The 23,577-nt window shown below is 39.6% G+C and overlaps 4 protein-coding genes across 6 annotated transcripts; 3 read left to right on the top strand and 1 right to left on the bottom strand.

The window, feature by feature from the left end:
• Positions 1-1,449: 1,449 nt before the first annotated feature.
• mad2l1bp (MAD2L1 binding protein) lies at positions 1,450-4,463 on the top strand. Its single transcript, XM_080739805.1, has 4 exons — positions 1,450-1,549; positions 2,066-2,251; positions 2,776-3,041; positions 3,880-4,463. Exons 1-4 carry the CDS (start codon positions 1,507-1,509, stop codon positions 4,405-4,407), a joined length of 1,023 nt encoding a protein of 340 aa, XP_080595931.1. The 5' UTR covers positions 1,450-1,506; the 3' UTR covers positions 4,408-4,463.
• Positions 4,464-8,924: 4,461 nt separating this feature from the next.
• On the bottom strand, positions 8,925-14,873 carry ephx5 (epoxide hydrolase 5). Of its 3 annotated transcripts, none has more exons than XM_080740327.1 (10): positions 14,604-14,873; positions 12,884-12,966; positions 12,356-12,569; positions 12,066-12,246; positions 11,756-11,965; positions 11,545-11,674; positions 11,087-11,298; positions 10,199-10,307; positions 9,350-9,475; positions 8,925-9,248 (listed from the first exon to the last, which is right to left on the bottom strand). In XM_080740327.1, exons 2-10 carry the CDS (start codon positions 12,904-12,906, stop codon positions 9,044-9,046), a joined length of 1,410 nt encoding a protein of 469 aa, XP_080596453.1. In that variant the 5' UTR covers positions 12,907-12,966; positions 14,604-14,873; the 3' UTR covers positions 8,925-9,043. The 3 variants fall into 3 exon arrangements, with proteins under 3 accessions (XP_080596453.1, XP_080596452.1, XP_080596451.1); XM_080740326.1 differs by lacking the exon at positions 14,604-14,873 and adding an exon at positions 13,089-13,107; XM_080740325.1 differs by lacking the exon at positions 14,604-14,873 and adding an exon at positions 13,057-13,083.
• Positions 13,485-15,896, top strand: cst3 (cystatin C (amyloid angiopathy and cerebral hemorrhage)). The gene is made up of 3 exons (XM_080740329.1): positions 13,485-13,748; positions 14,882-14,992; positions 15,614-15,896. The coding sequence occupies exons 1-3, from the start codon at positions 13,548-13,550 to the stop codon at positions 15,704-15,706; spliced, it is 405 nt and encodes a 134-aa protein (XP_080596455.1). The 5' UTR covers positions 13,485-13,547; the 3' UTR covers positions 15,707-15,896.
• A 1,505-nt stretch (positions 15,897-17,401) lies between these two features.
• LOC308297247 (uncharacterized protein) lies at positions 17,402-23,270 on the top strand. The gene is made up of 10 exons (XM_080740662.1): positions 17,402-17,630; positions 17,739-17,846; positions 17,964-18,084; positions 18,380-18,512; positions 18,777-19,164; positions 21,651-21,740; positions 21,900-22,004; positions 22,087-22,192; positions 22,461-22,587; positions 22,714-23,270. The coding sequence occupies exons 1-10, from the start codon at positions 17,556-17,558 to the stop codon at positions 23,117-23,119; spliced, it is 1,659 nt and encodes a 552-aa protein (XP_080596788.1). The 5' UTR covers positions 17,402-17,555; the 3' UTR covers positions 23,120-23,270.
• The last annotated feature ends 307 nt before the right edge of the window (positions 23,271-23,577 follow it).

Genomic DNA, 23,577 nt, shown 5'->3' on the forward strand with positions numbered 1-23,577 from the left:
CACTATAAGTATGAGATATAAATTAGAAGGAGGACATCTAGTTATGGATGGATCCACGCCACGGGCAGCTCAGGCCAGCCCAGCAGGCCAAGTTGGCCAACACCACACCAAGGCGAGCACTGGAAGGGGGAATTCATAATATTAACACACTTATCCAAATTAATACAAATACGAATAATATTAATAATACATTTAATCAGAAAAGACACGATGTGATTTAAACCTCCATACTAATGATTTGCCAGGCCAGTAGAATCAGCGACTGAACTACCGCAGATATACAAGCTCACAACGCGCCACATGATCCACATCCGCGAGGGGGTCGTGAGCTTGAAGATCGGCTTTTCTCGCCTTCTCGGCAACGTTTGCTTTTGAACGCAGCCCGGTTTCCCATGATGCATCGCGAACCTCGTCGTCACCACCCCGGTCACTTTCAAAAACGATGGCAGAAGAAGAAGGGAAACGAGCAGAGGAATTTAATAACGCTGCTGTTGTTGACAATAACAATTATAATACCAGTTCTGACGACAGTGCAGATGGTGAGATAAAAATGTGTCTCTCGTTTTCACCAGAGGAAGATGGCGGAACAGCCAGCGGTTCGTTAACTTTAGACCAGACAAGTTCACAACAACAACAACTGTCTCCAGTGGAAACCACAGGACAACTCTCATCAGAGAATCAACCAGATTCAGAACAACTTGTTCCGAGCATCGTGGAAGTCACAGAGAACACCACCCTTTCTTCAACAACTACAGATGGTGGTGAGTAGTTTAGCTACATTATCCTGCTTCTATTTGCAGGATTCATTCATTCATTCTATATTATATGAGTTAAAAAAGGAGAATTGAAACAAGCCCAAAAGCTTATTTTTTTTTAGATATCCTTTTAGTTGACCTTGTACCAGTGAACTGTATTGTCATGAAACTGTACCTTTTCCTATGCAAACGTCTAATAATTTCTTCAATCAATCAATCTCTGGGGACTCCGATCTATTAATTATACATTGCAAAAACAGGCCAATTTGGTTACATTTTTGTACACTCTAATCTCATTTGGTCCTAACTATCAAGAGGAATTGGCTTACATTATCTACAGTTAAAAGTTGGCTGTGAAGTATGTCTGACTCTGGACTAAACTGGACTTTTATCTGTTTAGCATCATTGTATAATCATACCACTGTACTTATTGCAAACTGTTAATAAAATATTCAATCAACATCAAAAATCTCAACACACTGATAATGACCAAGACATCACCGGGCAAGTAGCCTGTTGTTAATTAACATTGTTTACTGACATCTTTTCTACAGCTGACGCTCCACAAGCTGATGGCCTCTGTCTGAAGGATTGCCGAACACTTTCCAGTTCAGTAACTTTAGACCAGGCTATCTCATGCCAGTCTTCTGTGGAAACTACAGGACAACTCTCAATGCAGGAAGTCATTGTGGCTTCTAATGATGAAGATGAAGGGAATCAACTTCATTCAGAACAACTCAGTACGAGCATCATGGAAGAGAACACCACTGTGCCCCCTGCAACCACAGATAGTGGTAAGTAGTAGCTACCGTTAAGCTAATGCAGTTGTCCTGTAGATTCCCAAACTTTTTTTATTTGAGTCGACTCTGGGGAGCCTAATCTTGTCGATCTACATGAAATCTTCAGTGTGAATTTAACTTTGAGACCAAATGGTTCAGGTCCATTTGGTTCCATTTGTACACTCACAATTACAGACCCATAAGGGTACCATTTGGTTACTAATTATCAAAAGGAATTAGCCTAACATCTATTCGGTACAGTTAAAAGTTGTCTGTCAGTACACATTATGGCGATCCTCGACATCACAACAAATCAGTGCTGTTAGGCAAAGGTTTCTGTTTGTGTCAAACCAGAGCTTGGTCAGAGAAAGGAAGACCTATTTTATCCACACAATAACCAGTGCTGGGTAACAAAACCTGAACACGCTGATCGATGCATCAATTATTTACTGACATGTTTTCTACAGATGACGCTCAACAAGCTGATGTCAGGCCTCTGTCTGAAGACTTACCAAACACTTTCCATTTCAGTAACTTTAGACCCGGCTATCTCATGCCAATCTTCAGTGGAAACTACAGGACAAGTCTCAATGCAGGAAGTCATCATTATGTCTAATGATGAAGATGTCACACCAAAGAATCAACCAGATTCAGAACAACTCATTAGGAGCATCATGGACGACAAAGAAAACACGGTGCCTTCCACAACAGGTGGTGGTAAGTAGCTAACGTTATCCTGCTGTGTAGAAAAGTGATTCGCAACCTTTTGAATTTCAAGGACCCTTCTATTTCTAAGATTTGTTTATCTCTGGGATCCCCATCTACATTGTAAAATCCTCAGTGTTAATCTCTGAGAGTGTATAAATGGATCTAATGGTTCTATTTATACACTCTTGAGTTACAGAATCATAAGGCATATTTGTCTATCAAAGGCTCAACAACATCTATTGTTAAAGTTCAAGTTGTCTGTGAAGTCTGGACAAATATGCTCATATACAGTATATATACAGTATACTGTATATGGAGGTGCCCAACATCAGTGTAAATGAAATCAGTGTTTCTGTTGTGTGTGTGTGTGTGTGGCATCACCAAAGCTCGATCAGAGAGGGAGGGGGGGAGAGAGAGAGAGTGTTTTATCCACACAAAAACAACATTGAAAACACTAGTAACACTATAATCTGGCTATGCCAGGCAAGCTCCTTGTTGTGAATAAACTTGTTTACTGACGTCTTTTTCGTCAGATGGCGTTCAACGAGACGATAGCCCCCACCTGGAGGGTCCGGAGGCCCCCATTGGGACTCCCACTAAGCATGATCACGATGCTGAACTGGTGAAAAGAGCACAGGAGGAGGGCTGTGTGGACGTGGTCTTCCCTGGCACTGTGACCCAGGAGGGCTGCTGTCGATTTGTTCACGAGATCCTTAAATGTGTCCTCTACCAGAGACAGCAGCTGCCCATGACCTATGACCAGCTGAAGCATTCTCAGAAATGTCAAGCTTCAAAGCAGGTGAATACAGTTATAGTACCTCTTAAAACGCTTGTCAAAACACATCCGGTGTGAATCAATCAAGATCACTTTCACTCCAGTGTCAAGGCCTGCAACTATTGATTATTTTCTTATATTTTTTTATTTGAATTATCTTGAAGCGTTATTTATTTAATTTGTATATTTCTAATATAGCCTAATAGCCTATCAAGGAGCCGGTTTGATTTTTTTTTTTTTTAATCAACTAAAATAATTGGTCTGATTAACCACATTAGTGCCATTTCATACTTTGACATACAATGGTGTCAAAGTAAAAGAAGATCTAAAATAGCAGATTACAAGCTTACTCATACGTGTCACATCATAATGTAAATGGTAAATGGTGTATTTATATAGTGCCTTTATCCAAGGCTCTTTACAGAGATTGTTTAAATTACATTCACCCATTCACACACACATTTATACACCGATGGTGCAGGAAACCATGCAAGGCACCAACCTGTTCTCCGGGAGAAACTAGGGGTTCAGACTTGCTCAAGGTCTCTTCGACAAAAACTCTGGGGGAGCACAGGATCAAACTGAGAACCCTCTGTGTTCTAAGACAGCAACTCTACCCCTGAGCCACTTCTGCCCCTGAAAATAATGTGTTAGAAGCTTGTAGATCTGCAATTTTAGCTATTTTTGAGAATTATTGTACAAAAATACATTTCCATTACACACACTTACTTTAGACAAATTGATTATTTAATAATCAATTAATTAAATTACAGTTGTAGTTTCATTAACTGTTGCTCCCCTACATCAAAGTGGGGTCTTTTGTTTTTAAGCTGACCCGAAATGTGTTTTCCCTACCTTCTAGAATAAGGAGGTGGCGAGCTGGAGACCAGTGCACTCAGTGGACATGGGCTGGAGGAAGAGTGAGCGCAGCCTGCAGGAGCTGGACATGTTGCTGGAGCAGCTGGAGGTGCTGTTTTCCCTCAGCCTGGTGCCCCGTGTACTGCTGCTGCTTGGCGGCTCTGTTGTCCTGCCAAAAGAACTGTACGAGATAAACATGGAGGCACTGATATTGTCCTCTGGGGATAAGAGCCTGCGGGTATCGTCATGCTTGAGGCAACTCTTTCGCACACTTTTTGTCACTGATCTTTTGTCCGATACCGCACCTGTGCGTTTGCAGGCCACCACGGTCTTGGTTCTGGCCCACAGGGAATGTGGTGTCGGCTGGTTCCGGCCTAAACTAGGCTTCAAAGTGCCGACCCGGGTAAAAAGGCGCATGATTGTCCTGTCAACTGATGCTGACGTCTGTAGGGACCTCCAGACTACGAGGTCAGACTGGACAGAGTATGTTTGGTTTCAGGCACCCGCAGCCATCAAGGGCTTCAGCTCATGACAAGTAACAATTTTTAATTGGGGTTCAAATGGATCTGGACTTTTGAATTGTATATTTTAATAATTATTATGGGTAATTATTTTTCTTTTTTAATTTGGATTAAAAGTGAAACTTGTAAATATGACACATTTATTTTTTATGTATGTATATCAGCATGTATATAGCAGCCTGGGCTGAAACACTTTAGTGAACAATGTGCAGCATTTCAAAATGCCATTGCGATAGTTTTTTTGTCTTGCATTAAATATAAAACTATATATTCTTTTGCAATCGTAGTGAATTTATTCACATTTATATCCCAACATGATATAATGTAAGATGTAATGTACAAGCAATTACTGTTATGTTAGAAGTAGTACAAGTATAACTATCAAATTGATACAGTGACCAATGTGCCTGTATATGGAATGATTGTTAGATTAATTAATTATTAATTAATTAATTAATTTAATGAAGCAAATATAATGTACTGTATAATGGGCGGCCATAGCTGAATGGGTAAATAGTAGTAAGTATGAAATGCGGTATATCGTTTTTTTTTATTGGCCTAAAATGTTGTCTATATACATACATTCATGAAACCACCTGCTGACGGCCTGTCAGCATTGAGCGATTTTTATAGTGGGTAAAAGTTTGGGGCCCATTCACTTACTATACTCGCACTATACTATACACTTACTATACTCTATCCGTCTGTCATTCAATGTTATATGAGATACTTCAATGGTTTCCTGTGTAAATAAGCCAAGTGCTTTCCTAGGATCTCCTTTTAGTTGACCTTGTACCAGTGAACTATACTGTCATGAAACTGTACCTTTTTCTATGCAAACTTCTAATAAAGTCTTCAATCAATCAAACTATTAAGGAAAAAAAAAACATAAATCTAGGGGAAGACCACCCATTTTCAATATTGAACTATGTCATTAAATTAATATAGCTTAGAGGAGTTGTGTGGAAATAGAAACAAAGTTCCCCCTCTTCTGTTGCCTAGAACTGGAGGATTGACTTTGGGGTTTGTATTGTAAAGTACAACTTGATGACATCACACATTGCACTTTACAATACAAACCCCAAAATCAATCCTCCAGTTCTAGGCAACACAGAAGAGGGGGAACTTCTTTTTTTCTATTTCCACACAACTCCTCTAAGGTATATTAATGAACATAGTTCAATATTGAAAATGGGTGGTCCCCTTTAAGTAGCATGTGAGGGGTCAAACTAGGGGGTTTTAATGATTCTGAATCCATTGCAAGCTTTTTTTGCATTGTGACTGGCACCTGAGCATAGGTCCTGCAAAAGCAGCAACACTGACCCCATGGAAATTTGGAAAGATGCCACGTGTGTCCCTTCAGGATAAGGCCCGCACAATAGGGCAAGTGGAAACTCATGTTCTGTCATGCAGAACAGAACAGTGGCAGCATTATTTGGTGTCATTAGTTAAAGGTGGGTTGGGGTGGCTCTTGAAATATACTAGTGGTCCAGCTAGAGCTAAAAAAAAAAAGGTTCAGAACCAACCACTGATCTAGCCTTCCTTATTAAACTCATGTTAACTTATGTAAGCGAACACATGCCATTAAATGTCCACATTTCCTAATAATGATAACACTTTCCCTTCTATCTCCCTTTTCTTGACCTCAGACTCCCAGTAACTGACTTCATTGACTCGTCATCTTAGGTCATTTAGTTCCCTGCTTTTCAAGTAGTGGTCCATGGACCACTAATGGTTCATGGCATTTTTACAGGTGGTCTGTGTTTGTCTTTTCTTGAATATAGTGCCAGGGTGATCATGTCATTTTCTGGCTTCAACCTTGCTCTGTACTTACTGTAATACTGTTATATAATACTAATATTCTTTAGGTATGCCAGTGTGGCAATACCACTCTCACAGATGGCCTACACCACATCATTACAAAAGGTAAGTTACATTTAGTTTATACTGTCTGAACGATAACAATGTAAAATACAATACCAAAATGATTAAAGAGGAGAAATAAAAGATCAAGATTTTTTTGTTGTTTATATGCAAACAAGGCAGCCAGTTATGTGAGCATACATATAAATTTGTCCTAATAACGTCAGTTTTCAAATTTGTAAATGCTATTATTACACAAAACTGAGGTCACCAAGAATAAACGTGATCAATAAGACTTTTTCTTCAATGTTAGTCTTAAAGTACTGTACTGTACAGCCAGGTTTCAGCATAATCTAGGTAATTAAGGTTTTATTTCAGACACTGAGACATTGAACTTAAATTTTCTAGTTTTACTTTCCCCCATAACTATAATCTATAATCATCATCAATCAATAGGTCAAAATTAAATTTATTTTCTAATAGAGAACAGCCAACAGGACTGCCATAATACTTCCTGTACGATGTATGCACAACAAAGTCAAGCAGACAGACAGGCAAAGCAATGGACAGAAAGATGTACTGTATACTGTAAAGAGACGGTGGCAAGAGAGGTGAGCGAGAGATAATCCTATAGAGATAGACAGTCTGAAAAGCACAAACATCGAAACCAGGAACCCTACCATTCCCAAGTGGCCACTGAACCGAGCCATTGCCACCCATGTTGTCCTATGAACAACACTTCAGTTATTGCTTGCCTTATAAACACAAACAACTGGTTACATTTTCTTGTTACCATGCTATCCAATAAACGCCTGGTTCTAGTCAGCAAGAAATGCTACTAATTGATTTATTTACTTTGTGCTGTTAAAGTGACTGTTTGTGGTGTTTTTTGACTTATCTCAGAAGAGTTTAGTGCCCTAGTTTAACCTCACTAATCAAATATTTAGTTACGTCCATGTCAGATTTCAAATGTCCAGAGACTTTGGACAGGGTGCATTTAATTTTGTCACAATATAACAATAAAATGGATGTTGCATTACATTATAATTTTAAAACTGTCATTATTGACCACTTATGAACAAATATATGAATTAAAATACCATTTGGTATTTCTTTTTTGGTAGGCCTACATTGCTGCTAATCAACAGTGGTATCAAACCCTCCTGCCCTAAAAAGACAAACAGCACTTCACTGGAAAACAAATCAGGCTTCAGAATGATCTCTGATTTCAGACTCAAAACTCACATCTATGAAGCTACTAGACTTGTGTATGTTGATGACCACCTAATACATTTGTATTAGGTGGTGGTGGTCAAGTTTATGTAAACATGATATCATGGACAGAAGTACAGTTTAACACTCTGGGCAGTGGTAAAGTAGTTCTGCGAAGAAGAATGGTCAGACACTAAGTTATACTGTGTGGCTTCAAGGCCTCTGGGACGAGCTGTACCATAACAAGATAGGTTTTACCAAAACAATCGCTACTCAGTCCTAGTGCGACATCTAGACTACTACATCTAGACTACTACAAGCTATCCAGTATCATCAAACAAACCTAGCCCAGCCCTACCCTCCCCTGCCCCTTCTTTGTATATACTTACTGTTTGTTTAGACTTACTGTTTTTCTTTTTTTGTTCTTTCATTTTATTTTATTTACAAATCTACTGCATAGTACTGTGTTCTATTCGTCTGTCATTCAATGTTATATGAGATACTTAAATGGTTTCCTGTGGAAATAAGCTTAGTCTTTTCATGGATCTCCTTTTAGTAGACCTTGTACCAGTGAACTGTACCGTCATGAAACTGTACCTTTTCCTATGCAAACTTCTAATAAAGTATTCAATCAATCAATCAATCAATGATGTATCATAAGAGCTCGTCCTGCTAGATATTGATATAATCAATGAACACATGATCTACTCTATAACGTCACACATAATCAATCATGATAATCTCTAATCTACTACACTCTTAAAACCTTTTCCTTTTTTTCTCTTCAGAATTGCCTATAGAACAATGGAGACAAGTTCTGCAATTTTGTACACTGCAGGCAGTGTTTCACCATAATGACTAAGAATGTTCTGTTAGGAAAAACAAGTGACTGCAAATTCCATGAGATTACAGCTTCTGTATTGACCCATTTCTTACTGTGGCTTTATTTGAGCCATGTTTGTGGCGATGAGGGAGTCCGGGTAGGTCCAATTGACCCCCTGTCAAATCACACCCGTGGTTGTGCCCCTCTTCGCACCCATTGGTTGCCGTTTCCTCTCTCTCTATCCACTACCATTGAAATAACGTGTTTTTCAGTTGCTTTGTATTGATATTCTGTGTATTCAATTCTTATTTTAGACTTGGTGTCAGTCAAAAAGATCATCTCAGGTGTAGTGTAGTGACTGGGCAATGGGCATTTTGTGTTTGAAGTTGATGTTTCAGCTAATTTAATAGCAGAACCAGGGTGGAACAAGGGCAGAACAAGGCAGAAAGAGCCTGCTGGTTAGTCAGTCCAAAAACAATGGGCATCACCTGAAATGTCAGGCCATCCTAAGTATTTCTCAACAGGGAAGAATCACACCCAGTGTGAAGTGAGAAAGAAATCACTTCACACTGGTAAACTGCTAAAGAAATAAAAACACAAGTAAACTGCTAAAGAAATAAAAACACAAAAACAAATTATAGGATTTTATGAATTTTCAAGTCAGGGTCAAGGAGGGTCATGAAAATGTTGTTTTCGGTTTGTGCGATCCTGAAAATGTGTCCTACCAGAAACAGCAGCATGTTCATACTTTACGCTTTACTTTCCACTTTCTTAACAAACTGGACTATGTCATTAGCTAGGAGTTGTGGCTCCTCAAAGGCAGCAAAGTGTCCTCCTCTGGACATGTAAGAGTAGGAGTGGATGTTCCGGAACCTCATTTCTGCCCATGAACGAGGACAGTGCATCAGCTCATTGGGGAAGGCGGCCAGTCCTGTGGGAACGAATACCCCAGTCCTAAGAAAGGAAACAAAGCAAAGTCTTTCAAATCTGCAAAGGCCATAATTTAACAAAACTGATGTCACAACCATTGTAGAAGTGTTCAATTAAAGTGGCACCTTGAATCCACTCTGTTTTCAATGTTTGTCTTCAAGTTCTCTTTGTAGAAACGCATGGAGGAGACAATAGAGCGCGTGGTCCAGTAGATCATGACATTGGTCAAAAGATCATCCAGGCTGAACTTCCTACATAAAGAAAATCAAGTTTTATGACCAAGGTGAAATATGTTATTCTGTTAACATATTTAACAGAATAATAAAAAAAAAAAAAAAAAAAAAAAAAAAATATATATATATATATATATATATATATATATATATATATATATATATATATACTAGTCCTTACCCGTTCAAAGATATGAGCTCCGAAATGAGCTCATATCGGAAACCAGGACTACCTAACCTGTAGTCCTGGTTTCCGCTCTCCCCCTGCCGCGCCAGGGGACATTGGGGAGCACCCGGCTGGCTAGGGGGAGGTAGTATAGAAACCAGGACTACCCATTTTTCTCACCCGGTGACTACCTAACCTGTAGTCCTGGTTTCCGCTCTCCCCCTGCCGCGCCAGGGGACATTGGGGAGCACCCGGCTGGCTAGGGGGAGGTAGTATAGAAACCAAGACTACTGCATGTTTTTGTGTGAGGGCCTATGCCCAAGGAGACACGGGGAGAACATGCAAACTCACCACAGAAAGGCCCTATCGCCAACCCCACCTAGGGTGTGGGCGCTGATGACGCGGGTGGAGGAACACGCCCCCAGCGCCCACAGCTTCCCCCGGCGGGAATCGAACCCAGGACCTTCTGGCTATGAGGCGAAGTGCTCACTGCACCACCGTGCCCCTAATGAATACACATTTAAATGTAAGTGCAACATTATTTTCATGCACATCTCTTCTAATAGTCTTTCTACCTCTCTAATCCACCATCCTCCAGGTTTCTGTTCTCGAGGTCAGTGCAGGTAGAAAACTTTTCCAGAATGTAGGCCGCCAAGCCAACAGGAGAGTCATTCACTCCACAGCCTGTAGACATGATTAAAGTGCCCAAAAGATGTACTCAAGTTAACAATTGAAAACTAAGCATTGTAAAAAGATAAATTACCAATATACGGCATTCGGTACTTGTGCTTTTAAACTAGGCCTGAACACCTAAACAAGAACCTTGAGTAGGTTATGAGAGTGAGAATAGAATTCACTGTGTATTGGGAAATAATATGTATTATCATTTACTTTAAGCCTTTCATTATGCCATTTGTTAGGCCGTCCTATGCTAACTCTTTACTGCCCTGACTGGTTGCAAGTCAAGCTTTCTAGCAAGGCTTAACGCCTAGCCCTAAAGGCGTGTCTTTGAATGCTTTTGGTGAAGATGATTGTCAAAGAACTGTAAATGATTGCATCAGACACAATCATTTATTCTAACCCATCTTGCTCCACAAAAGAAAGGGTATTGCTGAGTCGTGTGATACTTGTCATTTTCATGAGACCCCTGGGCCTGGCTTGGGAGAGAAAGGTGTATAACTATAAAGACACAGGGGAACAATATGAGAGGGACAGCACAGTGGGAGAAGCGCAAAGAGTTAGCTCAGGGTGCAGGCCCTCTTGGGCTTTGGGGACAAGACAGTGAAGACAAACATGCTCTTTTTTATGCTGTTGGAATTCCACAAATAAACTTGATTCTTATCAGCTTCATCTGAACTGTTTTTATATAATTTCCCATCACAACTGTCATTACAAGAGCTCAGCAATTAAATAGAAGTTATTTTGACTAATGAACTCTGGTTCACTCTGGTGGGTGTTCTCACCAACTGTGTCTGGCTTAGTGGCCTGTATATGACAGTAGCCTGTTTCCCTCAGGATCTCATAGACATTCTTCTCCATGAAAGGGAACAGGCGACGGACATCTTCACGAGTTAAGCCCACCAGACAGGGCACGTAGCGTCCAAACAGGATTGACATAAGCGTTTTGAAACCTCTCTGTGCTGAATACATGTTCAGATGGAGACCTTTCACACACCTAAAAAAAAAGGAGAAGAGTGATGAATCTAGGAATACATCATTAGGTTATGAGAACAGTTTTTGTCAACCTATGGCTCAATGGTGAAGCTAGCTGTAATTCTCTCTTCAGACTCTCCTACAGAGCACTGCAGCCAGTGTTTCACAATATGACTAAGAATTTCCCAATGTTCGGTTTGGAAAGAGTGACTACAGCAAATTCCAATGCAATTATTAGATTATGACTTCATTTTGACACAATTCTTACTGTGGTCTCATTTGAGTCATGTTTGTGGTGATGAGGGAGCCCCAATCCCCACCCTGCAGGTAGAACCGTGAGAAACCTAGGCGCTCCATTAGTGTCAGGAAGATTCTTGCAGCAGCAAAACTGTCAAATCCTGGGGAGACACAAGGCGGGGTCAAACCCAGGAACATTTCTTGTTCTCACTGAAATCTACATGCTGATGCATCACATTTACCTTGTTTATGAGGGGCCTCTGAGAAACCATAGCCAGGGATGGATGGACATATCACCTCAAATGCCATGTCATCCTTGGTATCTGTCAGCAGGGGAAGAATCTTGTAGAACTCAAAAAATGAGCCAGGCCAGCCATGGACAATCATGAGAGGGAGAACCTTCTGACCCTCCCTCTGAGGTGGTCGAACATGGATGAAATGTACATCCAATCCTGAGGAAAAGTAATGAGGAGAAAGTGACAAATGTGTTGTGATATTATACGATCAGGGCTAGATGGGTCAATTATGGGCACTGTCAACCAGGGCTTATACCTTCAATGTTGGTTTTGAAGTGTGGGTACTTGTTAAGGACCACAACCTGTTGTTTCCAGTCAAACTGATTCCTCCAATAGGAAACTACTTTCTTGAGGTAGGAGGAATTGAAGCCATACTGGAAGCAGGCATTTTCCAAAGGATCGGTGTAGCGGGTTCTGTCAATACGTTCATGAAGGTCCTACAGAACATATACAGTATGTGTACCATGTATGATGAATCATTGATTCATAATAATCCTGTTATAAAATAATCAAATTAAACAAACAAAATAAAACCAATTTAATTACCGTAATCTCTTCATCTGAAGTTTGCACTTCAAATGAATAGATTTTGTCATCTTCTATTTGAGGTTTTTCTCCTGCTCCCCACCAACCTTCCCCAACAGGGATGGTGCAGACTTCTCTTTTCTTTTTCAGCAGATATGCCAGGATCAGCCCACCTGCCACAGCTGACCCTATAACAACTTGCTGTTGAGCAGGCTCCAAGTTGCAGAAAGCTTGTCTGCAATTTGTTAAATCAAAGAGAAAAGAAACCTTCACTCAATGCAACCATGCACTGGTTGTGTTGTGCGTAGATAATATGCAAACGATATTTGAAGAATTTGATTGATTGAAGAATGTATTAGAAGTTTGCAATAGAAAAAAGTACAGTTTCATGACAGTACAAATCACTGGTACAAGGTCAACTAAAAGGAGATCCTAGAAAGCAGAGGCTTATTTTTTCCACAGGAACCACACTTTAAGTATGTATCTCATATAACAAATCACTGATCACTGATCATTTCGGATTTGTGTGAACTGAAAATGGCAACTTACTTCAAAATAACAAGTCTCTGCATTTTGTTATGTTCGGAGCTTCTTACTTCTCACCTGTGTCTGTTTCTAGCTTCTCACCTGGGCTGGAAGAGAAGGTGGAAATGTTTCAATATCATTCACAACCACACTGTGATACAGTGAAAGCACCTAGAAAATACTGAAATTCACTGGACCTTGCCCGCCTGCCTGTACTGTTAGTACTTACACGTACTTATTAGATTATTTTGCGGATATAATCGATGGAGGAACTTGCACAAGCGGAAGGGGTCTGACTCAAACGCACGCCCCACAGTGATGCCTAACAAACATGTAACCTCGCGTCACCTTTGGGAAAGAAAGCCTTGCTTATTTCTAATTACTGAGCAGTGCTCAGATCCGGTCCAGAGACCGCCTACTACATCCCGTCATTTCCGATCACATATACACTGTTTCCGTATCCGCTCAGGACCGGATCTATTGCCTGCGAAGCCAATCGATCCCAGTCTAACAAACACGTGACGTCTGACGTACCTTGTTGTCTGGCTTTCCTCGGGTGGCTCCGTGGTCCCACCCCTAATCCCACCCCTAAACAGAAAGGCTGTGTTATATAATAACGGTGCGGTTGAACTAGCTTGTGTTGATATTTTCTTTTACTTGGTTGAGGTGGTTTCTTCGATTGACGAACATGCTTTGGAAGCTCGTCGTGCCCGTGTTTGCGGCGGTCTGTGCCGTAGGGATCGCGGGTCTGGTGGGGGGGTTCAGTGACGCAGATGTCAATGAAGAGGGGGTCCAGACGGCCTTGCAGTTCGCTGTGGTCCAACACAACCTGAAATCCAACGACGCGTTCCTGAGCCAAGTGAGGAATGTCGTTAAGGTTCAGAAGCAGGTATGGATGGGATCATGGGAACCTTTTGTACATTCTCTCGTTTAGTCTGTCTGGCTGAAAACAATCACACCTAGTGTGAAGTGAGCTTAAACTGCCTTAAAGCATAATCGTGTTAATAAATAGCCGCAAGCAGCCTACAGATAGCATGTATATAGCCTAAGTTATATATTATCTAATTTAAACTATGTAAAACAACCCCTGTGAATCCCCATCGGCTCATGGTACATTTTGAGTCATAGTCACTCACAGGACGCTTGTTGTTGTGTATAATAGCCTACTAAATACCCTGAGCCATACTGTAAATTATCTAAAAAAAAAAGAAGAAAACGATATATTGATTGATTGATTGATTGAAGAGTTTATTAGCTGTTTTGCAATAGAGAAAAGTAGGCTACAGTTTCATGACAGCACTGGTAGAAGGTCAATTAAGGATATCCTAGAAAATGTAGAAATCCTTACTCAAGTAAGGATATTTTTCAAGTAAGGACATTTTCTAGGATACTTACATTTAAGTATCTCATATAGAACAGAAAGACAGACGGGTAGAACATAGGACTTTACCTAGGATAACAGCAAATTCAAAAGCAGAAACAGCATAATCTGTGTGTGTGTGTGTGTGTGTGTGTGTGTGTGTGTGTGTGTGTGTGTGTGTGTGTGTGTGTGTGTGTGTGTGTGTGTAACTTGTATAGTAACTAGTGTAGCTTAACTAGCTTTAGAGGACCCAGGGCTCTCTTTGGAAATAATAATAATAATAAACTCCTCACTCTACAAAGTCAAACAAACATTGGATACAAGTAGTTTTCAACTCAATTATTATTTTGTTATTACACAGAATAGATAACAAAAGACACCAACCTCGTCAATACGGAAATACAGAAGGAAGAGGTGGAGGTGTGGCAGGACATTTATACAGGGGACCACTGTAATGCACAATTAGGTATCAGGTAGAAGGCTAGAAGCACTTATTTGTATAATATTTTGTGTAATTATACACACTTAAAATTAAACTGTTAAACACATACACATACTGTATATACATCAGCTAAGGCACAGATTATATGGCCTTTATAACTATGACCCTAAACCAGCACAACCAGTTCTGAATCCATATCTCACCTGCTTCTCTCTTTCAGGTGGTGAGTGGCATGAAGTACGTCATCACTGTGGAACTGGGAAAGACCCCATGCAGGAAAGGCGGCACGGAGACAGTGTGTGATGTTCATGAGAATTTGCAAATGGCTCGGGTAATGGTGAAAGCTACATATATCTATCTATTTATGCAGCTATTTAGAGACCTTTTAGCCTGTGACTCAAGAGAGAAATTAAACATTAGCCCGGGACTCAAGCAGGTGAAAATAGCAGATCTACAAGCTCACAATGTGTTGCTTTGCGCCAAATTGAGAGCTTGTAGATTCTCCATTTTCACTAGATCTTAATTATTGTTATATTTTATTTGTGGAATTTCTTAGATGTGTTTTTTTTTTCTTTATTCAAAATTTTACACATTTCTCACGTTTACATTTTTGTAAGAAAAGAAATGGGAATTGTACTCGAGTAGATCGTGACCCATAAAAATTGGTCCGTTACCCACAAATGGGTCCCGACCCAGTGCTTGGGAACCAGTGATCTATCTAGACATTAATTTGAGCCAAATGAAAATGCTACTTTCGCTAATTATTTTAGTTTAGGCATCATTTTACAGATAACATGTTAGAATTCTATTATATGTGAGACTTCACTATTAATTTTATTTTGAAATGCAGCTCTTTTGACATGTGCCGTATTGTATTTCCTCTCTGTACTTCTTCGATATGGACTTCAATTTATAATGCCATCTGTCTGTCTGTCTTTCATTCATTCCCCAGCCTTACCAGTGCAAATTTACTGTGTGGAGCCAACCATGGACAAATACTATGAAGGTGATAAACGAATCCTGCGCACCAGCAGCAAGCAACTAAACCATCATCTCCAAGATTAGCTTTTTTGCTGATATACGTAACCTCCACATTATGCCCTTTAATTCCCTGTCACTTACTTACTTTACCATTTGCTAGAATGAATCACCAATTAATATGATAGCATTAGGAAAGGAAATAACTATGCAAGACTGTAAGAGGATTAACTTGTTAATAAATTACTTAAAACATAGTGACTTTGTCCTGCACTCTTCTTCTGTGTCAAGCTTAGACTGACTTCCTCTATTTACTGTATGCATGCACTGTTGCAGACAGTCTTTGCTAAATCTATTATGTCTAGGTCTCAAGATAAGATTGACACTTTCTCAATGGTTGGAGTTATTCTGAAAAGGATATATTAAAGAAATTGAGACAGACTTATATGATATGCATAAAAGCAGTCTATGAAGCAGTCATATTAACTAGAATTAACGCAACACTGTTAGAGCTATTCTACCACCTAATTACACTGGAAATGTTCTGTATATAAATTGTCTATCTTTGCTAGCTTTTGTCTATAAAAAAGGAAGTGAATCGCGTGTCACAAGATAGTTCCTGCATAACTTCTGCTCTAGTATTCGCTACAAAGAATGCCTGTGACTCGAGATCATTGTGGCTCAGTACCTCCTACGCTAGCCTGGGATCACTTTAAAACTAATACCAGGCTTTCCTCCTACGCTAACCGGAAAAGTGATCATTTCCATCAGAAGTGACCATCAGCAGAACCACCTGGGCGTGCTGGCTGGCATGTTACCTACCTGGCCTGTTTGAATGCCATTTGAAGACTTGCTCCAGCGCATGTGCCTTTTCTACATTTCCTCCCAGTCTCATTGACAAAAATGCTAATTGAAATAGTAGTATCAAGTAAGCCTTTGTGGAAGTTTGGGGCACTACTGTCCCTTTTGAAAATGTTTTAGGGCAGTTAGCATGGTGTTGGAGGTTCCTCAGTGCTGGCTGATGCCCTGGGCCTAAGTATTGCACTCTCATTTCTTCATGATTTAAAAGCATATGGGTTCTTATTTTTTTTTTACTTCAAAAATCTGGTGTCTCCCTGTGACTCTAAAACTCACAAAAATACATAATGAATTGTCAAAACATCTAACTGTCAAAAATTAAGACAAATAGGCTAATTGTTAAATATGCATATGTAGCTATATATTCACATTCAGAGCCACACACAGCCCACCTTCCTGCACCCCTTCTATCCCGACCCTCAACCCAACAACAAACATTTACATTTTGAAAACATGTTTTACGACAGGAGAGGCCTACAGTATTGTATGTGAGTGGTGACACCCTATAGACTACAGGCCTAAATATGAGAGAAAGTGTGGCTGGTTGAAATGGTCAACCAACCTGCAGCACAACCCAACAACAAACATTTACATTTTGAAAACATGTTTTACAGGCATGACAGGAGAGGCCTACAGTATTGTATGTGAGTGGTGACACATCTATAGACTACAGGCCTAAATATGAGAGAAAGTGTGGCTGGTTGAAATGGTCAACCAACCTGCAGCACCACTCACGCACACTAAAATGTTGTAAGGGGGGAGGGGGGCTTGCCGTCCCTTGAAAAAGTAGTTTAGACAGGAATGGACGTACGGCCACTGACAGACGCGATCGAGATAGCGAGCCATACGTGTTAACTTGCAGTCGCACTCGCAGATGACAATAAGGTCAAAAGTCCGGTCTAGATAAAACATTAACATTATGACCTTTATTATGGACATGTTTATGTTGATAGTCTTGACTTGAGTCAAATCCAAACGAATATTGCCCGCGGTGCAGCGCAGGGACAGTGAAGTAGCCAGTAGTAAAGCTGTAGTAGCCTAATCCAGAGCACGCAAACATGAAGGTCCTAACCTCAGAAGATCTACAAGTTGCTGAGCGACTTCTGCAAAAACATTTGCCGAAAAGTTTAAAGGTAACTTTATTTATGTGCTACGAGAATTTACTCGTTTCGCTATTCATTTTAGGCTTAAGCCTGGGCATGGCAATCATTCAATGGCAAATGGCAACATGTGTTTTGCAGATATATGGATTCTTGTTTGGCATGAACAGAAATAAACCGAGTACATTGGAGGTTGTTGTGGATGCGTGGCCTGATTTTAAAGTCATCATTTGCCGCCCTGATGCCAAGGTAAATGTAGGCCTATTCAAGGAATCCTTGAGTTGTTGAATTCTTTGATCAACATATTTTCCAATTGCCAGCCATATTGTCCTGCACTTTATGACAAATTATAATGTTACTCCACAGAACAAGAGGGCTTTAGATGGCATGAAAAAGGTATCATTCTATAGTATGGATGATGAGGTGCTGCGAGCAATGCTGACTGAGGAGAGTACAATTGACTGGAGCACTTATTTCCTAATCGGAGGTGAGTAGCCTACTACATGGTTATAGTTGTAAATAGTGGAATTTCATGCATGAGCTCACACGCTCAAAATTACTCAAATATCCTAAACAAAAATAGGCTACATTCATAACTTCACCAGCTATTTAGCAACAGTACAACACAATTTCCCTAGATGGTGCTGTTCTCTTGCATCAGCTAACATAGTTGTCATCATCATTTCAATATCACTTCATTTCAATCATCAGTAATAATATCCAGGAGGAATAACACATTTTATGCTTAAATAGATTAAATAACCCACTGTTTTGCTCCACAGGATTTGATTTTTCTCATGCCTCCATGTTAAAAGAAGTGGCCTCAGCCAGAAACATCAATTCTAGAGGCTTTACTTTGGTACATCTGCTATATTTACCAGACTGTATCCTTCTACCCCTGTTGGCAATGGAGAGGTAGGCTTACTCCCACCATTTCCCATTATCAGAAACTTTGCATAAAAAGATGAAACCATACATTGAGGGTCTTGTGCAGTAGCTGTTCCAGCTGAGTATTGTTTGTTTAAATGTAGGCCTACCTTTATTCGTCCAAATAAATTGTACAGGAGACCACAATGGAAAAGTCCCCAGGAGTTTTTTGTCATCCTTTTAGCCTTAATTTCTGACTATACCTCATGCTGTTTACATTTCTGACAAAGTATTCAATTAATCAATCAACAGTGCAGAATTGAAGCTGTCATCTCTGAATGATTCCCACATCGAACTGGTTAATAAAACCTGGAAGTTTGGAGGGGATGACAAGGGATACAGGACTATTCAAAACCTCATCACTCACTTCCCTTCTTGCTGCATTGTGGATCACCAGGGCCAGCCTGTGTCCTGGATACTTGCGTACGATTATTGTGCCATGGCCATGCTCTACACGTTACCAGAACACAGAGGAAAAGGTTATGCCAAAGTCCTCATCAGCTACATGGCCAAGAAACTGCATGCTCTGGGCTACCCAATGTATGCCTTCATAGAGGAAGAGAACACAATGTCATACAACCTCTTCAAAAACATGGGCTTCATTGAAAACCCCTCATACAGGGCTGCTTGGTTTGAATTTAACTTTTGATATGTTTGCATTTTGTATTGCAGGCTGACACTTTTATCCAGCGTAGCCTATAATTAAAGAAGCAAGTTCACATAGCTTAAGATCCTATATATTGCCATCATTACAAACATCCAATTAGTAAGGTTAAGGTCGGAGCCTTGTCCTTGTTTATATTTTACTTTCATTACAGTTTATGCAGAAAAGACCATTCAATTCCAGTTTAATATAACATTCAAGACCTCATGCAACTGTTCATGATTTTATTTGTTCTGAGTTGTAATATGCATAAATCTTTTGTAGGGAAATTCAGGTGTTGCAGGCTGCTGGGTATGCTATGTGTAAATCCCTTCCCATCCCCCGCCTATTCTTAATCTTTCCTTTCTTTCTCTTTCTGGAAACAATAAAAAAAGATGGAGCAAAAAAAATAAAGACACAGTTCACCCACTGTTGTACACCTGTAAACCTGTGATGTTACAATAGAGATTCTGATTCTGAACAATACAGTAAGGGAGCAGGTAAAAGTATAGGCCAAGAGAGCTAAGAATGAGATAATAAGTAACAAGTAATACAAAATGCATATAGGCTATATTCAGTATTTACTTGTGATGTTTGCTCTGTTCTGAGACTGACTGAGAATGTATAAAGATCTGTGTATTAGGCCTTTGTTGTGATTTAGCTCCTGTGAATTATATTCTGTACCCTACCCTCCCCTGCCGCTTCTTTGTATACTGTTTGTATAGACTTACTGTTTTCTTTATTTTGTTCTCTCATTTTATTTTATTTACATATCTACTGCATAGTACTGTGTTCTATTCGTCTGTCATTCAATGTTATATGAGATACTTAAATGGTTTCCTGTGGAAATAAGCTTAGTCTTTTCATGGATCTCCTTTTAGTAGACCTTGTAGTGAACTGTACCGTCATGAAACTGTACCTTTTCCTATGCAAACTTCTAATAAAGTCTTCAATCAATCAATCAAACCCACAAATACAAACATGCATAGGTCTATATTCCACAGGTTATAAGTGTAAGTATTGATTGATTGAAGAATTGATTGATTGATTGATTGATTGATTGAAGAAGTATTAGAAATTTGCAATAGGAAAAAGTTTCATGACAGACAGTACAAAAAGTAGAATACCAGTAGAGTCGCCGAAATGAAGCTCGCCGAGAAACGGGGGGTGCGTTCGGAAATGCACACCGGGTGGGGCAACGGTGCGCTTTTTCAGTCTGAACTCTGAAGGTAAACTTTCTGAAAAGCAGCAGTTGCTAACCTAACGTTGCTATTGATGTTTATAAACTAGGGTAAATTATATTAGAATATTAATTCATGTTGATACTGAAGAAGGCATACTGTGATTGTGTGTCCTACTTTACATGTTTGTTGTTGCTAGCATTAACATTTATGATACTGTGAGATTAAGACTATAACCATAATTTACCCTAGTATATAAACATCAATAGCAACATTAGGTTAGCAACTGCTGCTTTTCAGAAAGTTTACCTTCAGTTCAGGCTGAAAAAGCGCACCGTTGCCACACCCAGTGTGCATTTCCGAACGCACCCCCCGTTTCTCGTCGAGCTTCATTTCGGCGACTCTACCTGTTACCCAAAAAGTATAGGCCTATTAGGCTAGGCCGCCTATAAATAGATTGATTTAATTAGTTATTTCCCATTCTATATAGCCTATAGTCTATTGTAGACTTTCTTGCCTTACTTTGCCCGTTTTGTGCGGAGTTTACCCCTATGTTTAGTCTGTTCACTTTAAGTTGTTGGAGACGTTAATTGTTAACGAGAGTGAACTTGAACATAACTTAAGAGGAGGGGCGGGGCGGGGATTCGGGGGAGAACCATTGGAATACCGGTCCGGTAGTAGCCTCGCCTGCCGTGTACATTTCCATAACAAGCTAGAGTTAAACTAATACAGAAATAAACACTGTATTACATCAACGATCGTGATTTTTTTTTGTTGTTGTCCAAGATCGCGTATTTTTTTGAAAACACTGGACGTAACCATAAGCTTCTATCCCGGAGATTTTGGTAGGCTATGTAGGATATTCTTTGCATGACTGCCACAAGTGTCTTATCAAGTGTTGTTCAAAGCCATAACTGCTGCTCTGTTAGTTTATGATTTGAATTTGGTTTTGATTTCTCTCCCTCTCGCTCTCTCATATTTTGTTGATATAGGTCTATATAATAAAAAATGCATTTTAAACAGACATAAATAATACAGACAACACACCAGAGCCTGGTGGAATCTTCTGAAAATATTAAATAAAGAGGAGAAATATATATATATATATATATATATATATATATATATATATATATATATATATATATATATAGACCCTATATATATACCGTATATATTGGTTGTTTAAATGCACAAATGAACAATTTAAAAGAAATCTGGATCTATGTATATTGTGTATTTATTTTCTTGAAGGTTATTTTGGTTGACTTCATTTGGATGTTTGGATGTCATCATTGGCAGAAAGCATCCCACATTGACATGGAACTGAAGGAAGACCAGCTAAAAATAGTTGAGAACCAGTTGAAAATGTTTTTACCTCACTCACAACAGGTGTGTCATGAAATAAGCAAATAACGTAACATACTGATTAATTCACAATACTTTGTTCATATTGCAAAAACAAATTCTGCCATCATGCCATGCCTATTTGCCTTGATAGAATGAGAGGTCTTGGTCAAGTTGAAATGTGACATTTGTTTCATTTTTAAGGTTTATGGTTGTGTAGTCCTCCGAAACAAATGCAACTCATTCATGTTTCTAGTGGACCACTGGCCAGAATTCAATGTCATTGTCTGCCAACCACAATGTGAACAGGTAATTAGCATGAATTTAATATGAATTAATTTATTTCTCTCTTCTCTGTATCTCATGTGGTTTGCTTTTATACATTTTACAGAGGGGTGACCTCTTTAAAGTCACTGTCATCTTTGCTAAAGAAGAAGCTTCCCTAAAGGAAATCATAAGGAAGACAAATATTAACTGGACCAAATACCTTTGCTTTGGTAAGAATGTACTTTGACCAATGAATTTATTTTGGAACATTTTATAACATTGTTATATATACCATTATGATTAGTGAAATTATGTGTAAGGGGAATAAAATGGAACAAGATTTCTTTGACAGAAGAAAATGCTTTTTGTTTTACAAGCTGTTTAATTCGATAGATTAAAATGATCCTGAAGCAAGCTTATTTGAATGATACATTCTATGTGAATGTGATGTGCTTTTCATTGCAAGAAATGTCACTCGATGTCTTGATCCCATTCCAGGAATAGATCTTTGTCATGAGGTGATAATCAGGGAAGTTGGTTTGGAGAAAAATGTGTCTGGGAGGAAAGTAGCAGAATGCCGCATGATGACACTTGAGGACATGTCCTTCCTTCCCCCAATAGACTGGTACAGACCTGCTGTACAGGATTCATTTTTACACTTTTTTTACACTCGCCTTTTCATCAATTTAATTTATAAACCAAATAAATGTGTGGTCTTGAAAGTTGAATGTACTCTTTTGTTTTTTATCAGCTCAAAGGTCTCAGTGGGCTCCTTGGACGAATCCCACACTGCCCTAGTGAATGAGACGTGGGCTTTTGGGCAAGGCGAGGATAGCGTCAGGATGATCCAGGAAATGATCATTAACTTCCCCTCCTGCTGTGTGCTGGACGAAGAAAGCCAACAGCCTGTCGCCTGGATTCTGACGTACACATCGTGTGCCATGGGCATGCTGTACACCCTGCCAGCACACAGGGGCAAAGGATATGCCAAAGTTCTCATCATTAGCATGGCCAAGAAACTGCATGCCTTGGGCTACCCGGTGTACTGCTTCATTGAGGAAGAGAACACGGTGTCCCTCAGGCTCTTTAAGAATATGGGTTTCACTGAAGACCCCTCATACAGGGCTGCATGGCTTGCTTTCAACAGTATGAAATAAACTCATTACAAATGTGAACTTAGTGTCTAAAACATACTGGCCTTGATGTCCCTATTTTGGGCAAATCTACAGTGTCGATGTTATGTCATGGGCAAAACTATAGCGTATGGGATATCATCTTTTTCTGGTGCTAATCACTTAAGCCTTATTTTATACTTAAAAATAGCTTAACACATACAACTGAAAAAAAAAAATATATATATATTTGCATTACTGCTACTTCTAAGTAGGTGCCTCATGTTGTCCTCAAATGATTTCAATAGGCCTGAAAATAAAACAAACGAATAGTTATTTTTAAGGCTGAATGGTACTCTTTCATAAACCGCTGGCAATGTTTCACCATGACTAGTCTACAGTAATCCTCCTAGACGAGGTCCCACCAGGGCAGTGTCTTGTTGATATGTTTTTCTTTTAGAAATAAGCTACAGCAATTAATTTGTGATTTGTAAGGCTGTAAT

This window comes from Nannobrachium achirus, assembly GCF_963921795.1.
Source record: "Nannobrachium achirus genome assembly, chromosome: 13".
NCBI classification, from domain to species: domain Eukaryota; kingdom Metazoa; phylum Chordata; class Actinopteri; order Myctophiformes; family Myctophidae; genus Nannobrachium; species Nannobrachium achirus.